The following is an 11,851-nucleotide window of genomic DNA, read 5'->3' as shown; positions in this document are numbered from 1 at the left end:
AGATTCATCTACATTTTATAAGTGACTCATTTGAAGTTTTTGTTTAAAGGAATCGTCCGATAATAGATTCTTTTGAAGCTTTTATAGTAAGAGCAATCAAATGATCAGAGCCGAAGAGAACTTGGGTGCACTCACAACCCATTACACTGCATTAAAGCTTCCTCTAATTCCCATCTCGTATTACCAGCTCATTGTTGGATCTGTCTAAGTGCGACGCACACACATACACACAAAAAAAGAGAGAGAAAGGGCATGTCGGCTTAGCTCCCTCCTGTTTCATTTTGCCACTTTTCTGCATTTTGGAGGCGCGATTCAATCTCTCTTCTCACTCTCTCTCTCCTCCCTTTATCCCCCCTTCACTGCTTGCCCTCTATTGAGGTCTGGATCACATTTAAAACCACATGTTCCTCTTTGCGAGCAACTGAGCCTGGAAGTCGGCAAGCAGGAAACGGGGTGACAGCGGAGTTGCAGCACATGGGACGGGACAGACATGAGCTGCTCCCAGACGATATCGCACGCATTTGCGGCTGGAGAAGACTGGATCTGAGATTGCGCAACATATTTAGTGGCATCCAAGTCTGCCCAGTCCAAGACGGATGACAGCATCCAGGTGTTAACCTGACAGAGGAAGCTGACCGGAAAGAAAGCGACATACTGCATATTCCAGACTACTCCTCAGACAAGTTTAAAGAGCAGCACTGATTGATGTTCGTTTTTACATTTTTTTTTTAGAGGAGAGCCCATTTGGCTTTTGATAGTTAGCCGTGACAGGTCTCGTATCAGTCTGTGTGGTCCTGTCTGTAAAACTGGTTAGCTTTGTGATTTGAGCCTACATACACAGTACAGACTGGCCTCCATCACAGCTCAATTTGTAAACGGTATCCTGGAGAGTCCGTAGCAGGATGAAGACACAGATATGTGCTGGACTTCACATGTTGCTACTCCTGTACGTCAAACGGATGCTGGCTGTGGACACATACAGACCCCAGAGAGTAAGTAGCATCATTCAGCAAACATTTCTATATAGACATATTTGATATCGCTTGCAATACTATCAGGTTTATAAAGAATTTACATGCATTATCTCTCTAATTGGTAGCTGTAATATCACAACATAGCCTACTAGTAAAAGTTATTAAAGTGTTAATTTTTCGTTATTTTTAATACTTAGTGTGATTTTTAATTTGAAGTATAGATTATTAAATCAATAATGAGCCAAAACCATGTGCAAAATTTCGCTAAAAGAAAGTGATTTTCTTACCAGAATTAATTCAAGCCTGAAGTAAAATCTTACTAATCCGGAAATCTACTTTCAATTTGACAAGATGACGTGAAAGCACGTGGCGATTGTCGGTAAGAAGAAGCGAGCAGCAACGCTAACTCAAAAAGACGCGTACATAGAACAAATATAAATAGCGCATGCGCATTGCGCAAACGTGTCCTGTAGGAGCCGCCTCAGCTGAAAATTGATTTCAATGTTATATGGCAATATTCCATATTGTCAATGATATTGGTATTAAAACAACAATCTTGATATGTGCAATTAATTACTGTCACGTGTTTGTATTTTCTTATGAACTGTTTTGCTTTTAACATCCTGTGCAATTCAATAAAATGTCTGTTTAACATCTTTACGCTGACTCACTGAAGTTGCAAGCTCAGTAGGGACAGATGTGTCCCTGCTGTGAAGTTTGATTGGTAGCAAATTCAATCATTTTCCTGTCTGGCACCATGGAAAACTAGGCTTGAATTAGTTTAAATGTGCATCTGGAGAAAATGGCAAAGTTCAGGATTAGCTGGAATTTTCACTCTTAATGGGAAATTGAAGCACATAAGGGAACCCTTATGACTGTGAATAACTAAACATCCGAAACTTAAAGTCATTAACGCTGTTACCGTAATTCATCTCCTTTGCGTGTATTTCAAATACGGGTTACGTAAGTAGTGTGATGGGTTTCCAAGCAGTGGCGCAATAGCATCCTGTTAGATACGCTTCATAAAGAGGCTGACTGTGTTAGCATTTGTGTGGCACGTAGCCTGGTATCTGAGTGAAACCAGAGGCCTTTGAGGGTCTTTTAAACACTCAAATTTACTACCCTTGTCTCAAGTCTTTCTCCTTGTCGGAGGCCATCCACCTCATTAACTTTTGTTAAGGAAAATTGAAGTTTTTCGCTCATGTTTAGATTTTATCCCACTCCTGTCACGCTTTCTGTTTGTTGTTGTATTGTCTGTGTGGATAAGTGGAAGCAGACAGTTCCCGCCCTAACATACGGCATGGATCAGAGAAGCCTGTGTCAGTACAAGACAGCGGGATGCTAGCCTGACTTCCATATAGCGTGCCAGGCTCTCCATCCCGGCCTGGGCTGTTTTACTTTCCGCCCGCTTTGCGGCTTTTCCCGTCTTATACAAGCATGATTGGAAGTCCGTTGGCCTTCTTTTCGTTCGCCATTTTTGCAAGACACACCCGGTGTGTAGTAAACACGCAAAGCCAAGCTAGTGCTGTCTTTGCCTGTTTAAATAACAGAAACGTTGTGATTTCTCAATAACTTGTATGCGGAATATTTTGATTTGGGAAGTGGGAAGTTGTGGAATTCTATAAAATATAGATTTATATATTGATATTCATATAGCTGTAGGCTCCGGATACAGATTCTGTGTGGGCCCGATCATGTGGCATTGATTGAGAGGTTGCAGACTTTGAGGTTTGTTTGTATTCTGACTCCATTTAGGAGAACCGTTTCCACCTGTAGGGTAACACTGGGCGCTCATGACTTTGTAAAGAAGGTTGTGCCGCAGCTGCCACTAGGCACTTAGCAGTTATTCAATCTATGTTTCCAAAACAGCCACATTCGTATTAGTGGCATGCGTCCCAAACTCCAGTCCCTTGAATCTGTGTGCGTCTTCACTGAGCTTCTAAACAGGTGGTCCATAATGAGCTAATAGACCATATGGTCCAGTTGTTTACAGTGGGCCTCTGCCAGAGGGTGTTGCGTGTGTTTGGCTTCACGAGCTAGTTGGAGAACAAGTGAAAAAAATTTGAACTTTGTGGCTTTAGACTCGGGATAAACCCTTACATTTAAAATCTCGGTTTAAGAAATTGTATTCATGAAATAGGGAGCTCCCATCTTTGTAAGTCTGGATCTCAGAGCTTTAAAACTGTTTCAGATGATTCAAGAATTTTCATCTGTGATTCAGTATTGCTGTAAATGTTGTTATTCATGTCAATTTCAATGATGTCAGGTATATGAGGGAACACTTTGAGGTTGTAAAATATGGATCTATTCAAGGCCTGATGCAACTCTGCCTTTTTCCTGGCATATAAATCTGTGGACTACTTGGGAACAGCTGCATCTTTTCCCTGGTGTAATATTGATTCATTACATGGCTACATAATCCAGAGAACTGACAGTGATGATCACTGCTGCCCTCTTGTGGAAATAAAAACAATGTCTTTTAATATTCACTAATATTAGCTTACATTCATGCATTTGGAAAATTCTTTAATGCAAAGTGAATTCAAGGTATACATTTGATCAGTATGCATGGTCCCTGGGAATCAAATCCATGACCTTTCCATTGGTCTACCCATTGAGCTACAGCTACAGGAACACGGGTACAGTAGGTACAGCATCTACAAAACTGCTGACTGCTTTATAATCCGGATCCCATACAGCAAAAATAAATGAATAAATTAATTTTTCTGTTTAAAATATGTTTTAAATATATGCTAAATACATTTTATATATATTAAATATATTTTGGAATTTGAATAGAAAGTTTTAAACTTCATATAAGAGAATATATTTAAAAATGTATTTTAGGGGCAATAAATACATTTGTAATTTTACAAGCCATACAGCAAAATATAAACATTTGTATAAAATGACTAAAGTAGGCTATATATAAAATTTAAATTTATAAGTATGTTTTTGCAGTTGAAAATATATTTAATTTTAACCTTTTAAACCTGTCACGTTTACAGGTTTGTGACGTAGTAACAAAGTTTTTCTTTAATGCAACAAATTAATATAAATGCTTTAAAATATATTTATTTTTCAAATAAATTTCAAAATATATAAAAAATGACCCAAAAATATATTTGTGAAAAATCATTTTTTGTAAACATTTCATATATTTTTGGCCATTTTGTATATTTTTAAATATATTTGAAATTATATATGAAAATATATTTTTTGGGGTCACAAGGATCACAAAGTGTTGAATCTTAAATAAGTCTTAATTTTACCTCAAAGTGTTCTTTTCAGTTTCAAATGTTTATTTCAGTTTTTGAATCAAGGGGACATATCATGAAGATCTGACTTTTTCCATGTTTAAGTGCTATAATTGGATCCCCAGTGCTTCTATCAACCTAGAAAATGTGGAAAAGATCAACGCAGTAGCTTAGTTTTGGTAAACCATTCTCTGCATGCATGTGAAAAATAGGTAATTGAAATTTGACTCCTCTTGTGATGTCAGAAGGGGATAATACCGCCCCTTAATCTGCACTATCCAACCACGGCACTGCCATTTAGTGCAGAGATCAGATCATTTGCATTTAAAGGGAATTTGCATTTAACATGCTATATAAATGATCTATATGGTATTTTTAGCTGGAACTTCACGTACGTAGTCTGGGGACACCAAAGATTTATTTGAAATCTTAAAAAAGTCTTGTGAAATCTCCCCTTTAAAAACCAGTGACATCATCTCTATTTACTTTTAATCATTTGGCAGACAAATTAACCCAAAGAAATCGTATGCATTCAAGCTATACTTTTTATCAATATGTGTCTTCCCTAGGATTCAAACCGATAAGCTTCTAACACAGTGGTCTACCAACAGAGCAACAGGAAAAACATTTTGTCCTCATTTTGATAACTACCGTATTTCTCCACAGGACATAAATCAGGAGAAGTGGGAGCGGGAGCTGAGGGAAGCTGGGAGTCTGGATGAGCTCCTAATGTTGACAGAGTATCCGGACTGGAAGCTGTGGAGATGCAGACTCAAGCTGAAGCACTTTGACTATGCCACACAGCCTGAAAACCGCAGATCCACTCGATACGCGGCCACATCATTTAGCCCACAGATGCTAAAAGGTAAACAGACATTCATTTGTGTGACCAGGCTTACTTCTGGAAAATGTCCACAAAGATTGTTGTCAGCAGCATGTTTACACTTGATTTTCAGTATCAGTTTGATTAATATATATTGATATTACACTTTGTACAAAGACCTATTTTCATTTGCAAATGCTTTTATCAAAACTTTTAAACTCGAATTCTTGACCTTTGTGTTGCAAACACAATGCTTTACTAAAACAAATCTAATAAAAATGCATATATATAATAATTATAGAATTATTAAAGAATTGGGGAAATGATATTTATTTGAAGCACAGTAGCCTATACCATGTCACACTGAAGAACATTGTTGTCCGATATTCACACATCATGTCCACTAACCTTTTGCTATTTAAGTCACACATCTGCATCTAATCATTTTTTTCATGCAGACATTGATGAAGAATGGCAAAAAACACAGTGTATGCCAAGAGAGATGTGCGTGGATGTGGCCAAAGAGTTGGGCACGAATACGGCTGTGTTCTTTAAGCCGCCCTGCGTCTCTGTCTTCAGGTGTGGCGGCTGCTGCAACAAAGAGGGAGTTACCTGCCGTAATTCAAGCATGACATATGTCAATAAAACTGTGAGCACTACTCATTGCATTGCGTGGGTATTACGTAAAAATTATGTTTTGGCAAATGTGTAAAACATTTTTCAATGTAATTAGCTATACTTGCCTATTAAATAATTTTTTTTTTAAGGGAACATATATTATGAAAATCTGACGTTTCTACGTTTAAGTGCTATAATTGGGTCCCAAGTGCTTCCTATTAACCTAAAAAATGTGAAAAAGGTCAACCCAGTAACTTAGTTTTGATAAACCATTCTTTGCAAGCATGTGAAAAAATCTGCGTGATCGTACATATTTTACGAGTTGGCTAATTTGTATAAATTCAAAAGAAGTTAATCGTGCAAAATCGTATGATTCTCATGAAAGCAACAACAACGAAACCGAACCCCTAACCCTACACCTAACCCCAACGTCACAGGGGTCAAGGCAAATCATACCAAAACTTACGAATGTGGTCATCTGAATTAATACGAATTAGCCACCTCGTAAAATATGTACGAATTCTCATGAGATAGCGTTGGAAAAAATAGGTCATTGAAATTTGGCTCCCTTTGTGGTGTCAGAAGGGGATGATACCACCCCTTATTCTGCAACTATCCAACCATGGCATTGCCATTTAGTGCAGAGATCAGCTCATTTGCATTTAAAAGGACACACCCAAAACAGCACATTTTTGCTAAAATCTACAAAGTGTCAATTTTAACATGCTATAATAAATTAAATATACGGTAATTTGAGCTAAAACTTCACATACATACTCTAGGAACACCAAAGATTTATTTGACATCTAAAAAAAGTCTTGTGAAATGTCCCCTTTAAAGGGACACTCCACTTTTTTGAAAATATGCCCATTTTCCCATACTCCCCCAGGGTAAAACATTTTATTTTTACCGTTTTGGAATCCTTTCAGCTGATCTCCGGGTCTGGCGATACCACTTTTAGCATAGCTTAGCACAATCCATTGAATCTGATTAGACCATTAGCATCTCGCTCAAAACCAAAACGTTTAGTTATTTTTCCTATTTAAAACTTGACTCCTCTGTAGTTACATCGTGTACTAAGACCGATAGAAAATTAAAAGTTGTGATTTTCTAGGAAGATATGGTTAGGAACTATATATTACGCATCACCTGAAAATAGTCCCCTGCTATTGAAAGTAACCAAGGGGACTATTTTCGGGCACTGTGTAATATCACTACGCCTGCTGCAGCCATGTTACAGCAGCAAAGTCCTTGATTGAACGGTGTGTTCTGTCCAAGATTTACCCATTATGGGTCAAAAATAACCCAGCCATTTTGGAGTGTTGACCCAACAATAAGTTAAGATCTTAAAATAAGTCAGTGCCATTGGTTTGTTTTAAGATACACACCAGTAACATATTTTACTAAGGCATCATGTTTATTAAACATGCATTAACATCAAATTGAACTAAGACCTAGTCCTGGCTTTAGCTAAGCCTCTGTGAAACCAGGCCTAAGTGTTTTAAAACATCTGAACGCTACTTTCAAACTCTATTTTATCATGTCATATTTTCGTGTAAACTACACACTGTTTCTCTTGACTAAAAGACGCCCTCTTCCTCACAGATTTTGAGTGTGAGTCTGGCCCCTTTCAAATTTGGACCGGAGCCAGCGCTGGTAAAAGTAGCCAATCACACCGAGTGTAAGTGCCAGGAACACACGATGATCCGCAGACATGTTCGTGAGAAGCACAGAAAGAACGGGTCAGTACCAGACTCTACAGGAATAGGTTTGTGCGAGAATGCCATTGTGACGTATGAAGTGTTTTATAATCAAATCAAAGGTTGTCACATTGAATGTAATGACTTATGTTTGCTATTGAATGTAATGGCCAACAATTTAATCGTTTAGACTGCAAGGTTTTTAAAAGTTCAATGACGTCATCAACAGGGAAAAAATATCAGACCCAATCCTTGAATTTCCAGTGCCATGCTGTGCTATTCGCTTTTGATTCAGATTACAGATTGTGCCTTGCTGAATATCAACCGCATGTAATGTGTTTCTTGGAAAATTAATGTGTGTGTTTGTTTGCAGCTATACGACTACAGCTAAAGCAGAAGACATCAAGAGGCAATGTAACAGAGGTTATATATGGGACTGGATTGCAGAGCAATGTGTGGCGTACCCCTCCAATAAACAAGGTTAGTAAGAACTGACTGTAGTGTATTAGCTGACATGTATTTGTTCCAGTTCTTCCTGTTCTGATCTATTGCACAGACATCTTGTTGCATTTTATATCAGATGCAAAATTGGTCTTACTTTAAATCAATATAGACCAAATAAGGTACACACAGTACATATTACCGTAGTTAATTATTTTGGTTTTGCATTTTCTGTGCCTGCAATAACGCATATATTTATTTTTAGAGCCACCATCCACCATCAGTTCAGAGGACTGTGAAATTGACTCAGAGACGTGTGAATGTCTCCCAAAAAAAAGGACACACAGATCACATCATACGTGACACAATTCTTTTTTAGAAAGGTAATAATAGGAAAATAATAAAATCAAAAAATGCTTGTTTTCAACCCATGGTTGTTTCAAAGATTGGTTTCCAGTCTGGAATTAGCCGGCCATATTCTCACCCCAATCTTGCTGTGTATTGTTGTTTTGTGACCCCTAGTGGTGAAAATGACATATTGTGCCTTTAAAACGTACTTTCTTATTGCTCAGCAATGACACACATCTATTTATTTCACAGCTTCAAGACAGAAAACAAGTTACGTGAGCGCAGCGCTCTGACAATCTGCAAGTGCCAAATGCAGAGACTGGAAACGCCGTTTAATTTATTTATCTCTCTATTTATATCAAAGTTTGGTTAACATTATCATTTATTTACATATCAGTAACATAACATGACTTCGATAACTTACTAAGATATCAAATCAATGCTGTTTTTCCTGTCTGAATACATATGTAAATATGATTTCCATTGTAAATGTCTCTTGTGCACTGAACATTTCACCTTAAAGAATGTCTGTGGAGTTTGCGAAATACAAATATTTAGATATAAATCGAAGTATGAGCGAGGAATTTTTAAAACGTTCACTGATATGGTGACTCATTGTGGAGACATGTCTTCAACCCACTGAAATAGTTCCTTGGCCGAAGATTTCCTGCCCTGCAGATCATGTGGATCTTCTGAAGGCAACAGAGGACTATATCAGGGGTTTTCAAGCTAGGGTCCGGGGACCCCTTGGGGTCCTCCAGAATGCTCTAAGGGTTCCCCAGAAAATTTCTGAGGAAAAAAGCTAAGCAAAAACTTTAAAGGGTTTACCAAGCATTATACTGTTTCATTTCTAAGTGTTCATCTTTCCTTTCTTGGTACATACTGTATATTCTTTCAAGAATTGTTTATATTTCTAATGTGATGTTTTCACTACAGTGCCCTTTATCTCACTCACTGTTGTTTGTACGGCAGCACGGTTTATACATAAACATATACAAATGGATATATATTTTAAGAAGAGGTCCCTCACAAAAAGTTCACCATATTTGTTGATAAAGTTTGAAAACCCCTGGACTAGATGGCGTACGTATGGGAGTACATGACTATTATAGATGTATTAAGCTGCTTTTCTAAGGTACGAATAGCCAGTAGCCTCTCTTAAAACTGATATGTTCATTGTTGAGCATGCTGCCATTGTATGCACTAGATATAAGCTGACCAAATAAAAAGAAATGAAAAAGCAGGTCTATAATTGTGATGGACATAAATTGCATTTGCCATTTATAGAGTTTGTACTCAAAGCTTTTAAAGAGGACAAATGTGTCCTTGGAAAAAAGGACTCATAATTTAAGTTTGAATTCACATAGGAAATCAGCCTATAATGGTACAGTATAGAAATGCCATCCAATACTAACACTACTATGGTACTTGGGTACTTCTTTACAAGGTTACTTTGAGAAACATTTAGTTTTTTCAATTCAATTGTTCCAAAGCAGCTTTACATTAATAAAAAATGTTTTAACATGTCCATTTACAACCCTAGCATTTGTCCTTTGAACGAAATTGTCTATTTTTGCCCTATTTGGAAGGGTCATGAATAATAATATTGAGCTCTGCTCTGATTGGTTTGCTCTGCTCTGAGGCTTATGCCAGTAGCTCACATTAGTAAACAGACCTTATATGTTTGAGCCTGTATCAGACAAAAATACAGATTTTGAGGAACAACTAATTGTTTGGAAATTGTTAATGGACGTTTCTAAGTGGTAAGTTTGTTTTTTTTCCAGTATGGACCTGCAAAACGTAACTGTAGCGTCAATAGTAGAACTTCAGCCTAAATGCTAGCATATAGCATTAACTAGCATGTAGCGCTAACTCAGCAGTCACAACTTTGTTTTTAGAATTGTAACAACTTTGTAATTAATGTAATGTGTACTTTAATGTTTGGGGCGTACATCATGACTGTGACGTCACAGCTGGTGTTTTGTTGGGATTGGCCTGTTTTCCAGCAGTCTCTTGCATGCACAAGGTTTACATAAGAATGAGGAAACAAACACATTTGAGGATTATGATATTTCATTACCATGTACAGAGCTCGTATTATTCATCTATACCTAGGCAAATCATTTTTTTTATTCTATGGCACCTTTAATGTCAGTTGGCTTCCAAGGGGTTAAAAAACTCCTAGAAGAAAAACCCTATAGGAGAAAAAGTCCTAGGTAGAAAAAACCCTTAAGAAAGAGCCATACCTAGTTGAACCTATAAAAAAAAAAAAAAATTAAATGGTTGGTTGTCGCTGCAAGGGCAGACTAAGGCAATCTTATAGAATCTTATAATCTTTATTTATTATATTAATCTTTAATCTCTATATAGAAATATATATACTATATATATTAAATACTATACTAGAAACATCTAGTGCTGTTACATTTTATGATCATTTTTAGAGATTCCTTTGACACTGCTTTCCATCTCTTTCAAACTATTTCCTCATGAACACACACAAAATAGTGCCATCTAAATTGTCTTCTAATATTGAAAAGGAACAATATTTGAGGAGCTCAGATGCAAAAGCCACTAAAATGTCAAATTCTGACTGTCATCATTTGCAATGTTTATAGTTGCAAAATCAATTTTGCATCTGTTTACTATGTCTCGTCCACAGAAGTAGATTTTTTTGCATGTACTTAGAGGGTTTTGCAGCAAAAGACAGTCAAATTTGTTAAACACCAATGAAATGACTTAAATGAAGTAATAGCCTTTTCATTGCCTTTCTGAAGTTTTCATTTGTAACTAAAATTTGCAGTTTCTATACCTGACAACTATATCTGCAGCTAAAACATAAATATTAAAATGTTGTTCATCTTGGTAGCTGTTTATCATTTGAGGAAACAGAAGGAAAAAATAAGAAAATTGCTTAGTGGCTTGCATGCAGTCACTAATCTCTTGACAGCATGAAACAAATGTTCTCAAACCGAGTGTTATTTTGTCCATGCTGTTGTGCTAAAAGTTTTTTCAGGTAAGGTTTCCATAGAAACACTTCCCTTTACTTATACTGTAGCATAAGTAACCTTGACATTAATGCCAGGTCTAAGCAGCTTGGATACAAACATTAAATGAGGAGCTCAGATGTAAAAGCCTCTAAACAACTCCTTAAAACTCAGATAATGATATTCACTGAATGCACGTGTTATACGTTCATTATTCAAATATTTTGATTCAACTATCCTAATCCTGGCCTCAGGTCATTTAAGAAATTCCGGTTTGTTGGCAGAATCCATTAAGAGTCTGATTAAAACATGCTAAATTACAAGAAAACGTCAGATGCAGGTTTTCCAAATGATTCATAATAATTAATGATTATTATTAGAGCAGCAACTCATTGTGCATACAGATAATAGGGATGATAACTTACTGATGTAGACTCCAATTAACTTAAATTACAAACATGCATTTTGCATATAACATATCAAAATTTCACTGTATATTTCAAAGCAAAAAGTATGGCACATCTGATGTTAAAAATGACCTGAGATTTCCTTGAACTCAAGTGTTAATAAAAAAATGGATGTATTATAAGTGGGTGAACAAAAAGACTTAAGTATTTTAGCACCGATCGTGGGTGTTGTTCACCTAAATGGATTTCCACATCTGTTCTGCAGAAAGACTCAACCTGCCACAGCTGACATTTCC

At 36.8% G+C, this 11,851-nt stretch overlaps 1 protein-coding gene across 1 annotated transcript; it reads left to right on the top strand.

The window, feature by feature from the left end:
* Positions 1-852: 852 nt before the first annotated feature.
* vegfd (vascular endothelial growth factor D) lies at positions 853-10,095 on the top strand. Its single transcript, XM_065241128.1, has 7 exons — positions 853-992; positions 4,898-5,096; positions 5,513-5,703; positions 7,278-7,414; positions 7,746-7,852; positions 8,079-8,196; positions 8,414-10,095. Exons 1-6 carry the CDS (start codon positions 903-905, stop codon positions 8,174-8,176), a joined length of 822 nt encoding a protein of 273 aa, XP_065097200.1. The 5' UTR covers positions 853-902; the 3' UTR covers positions 8,177-8,196; positions 8,414-10,095.
* The last annotated feature ends 1,756 nt before the right edge of the window (positions 10,096-11,851 follow it).

Source organism: Paramisgurnus dabryanus, chromosome 14 (genome assembly GCF_030506205.2).
Source record: "Paramisgurnus dabryanus chromosome 14, PD_genome_1.1, whole genome shotgun sequence".
In the NCBI taxonomy this organism is placed as follows: Eukaryota; Metazoa; Chordata; class Actinopteri; order Cypriniformes; family Cobitidae; genus Paramisgurnus; species Paramisgurnus dabryanus.
Note: the sequence above shows the minus strand (reverse complement) of the source record. Positions and strands in the feature narration are given on the sequence as shown.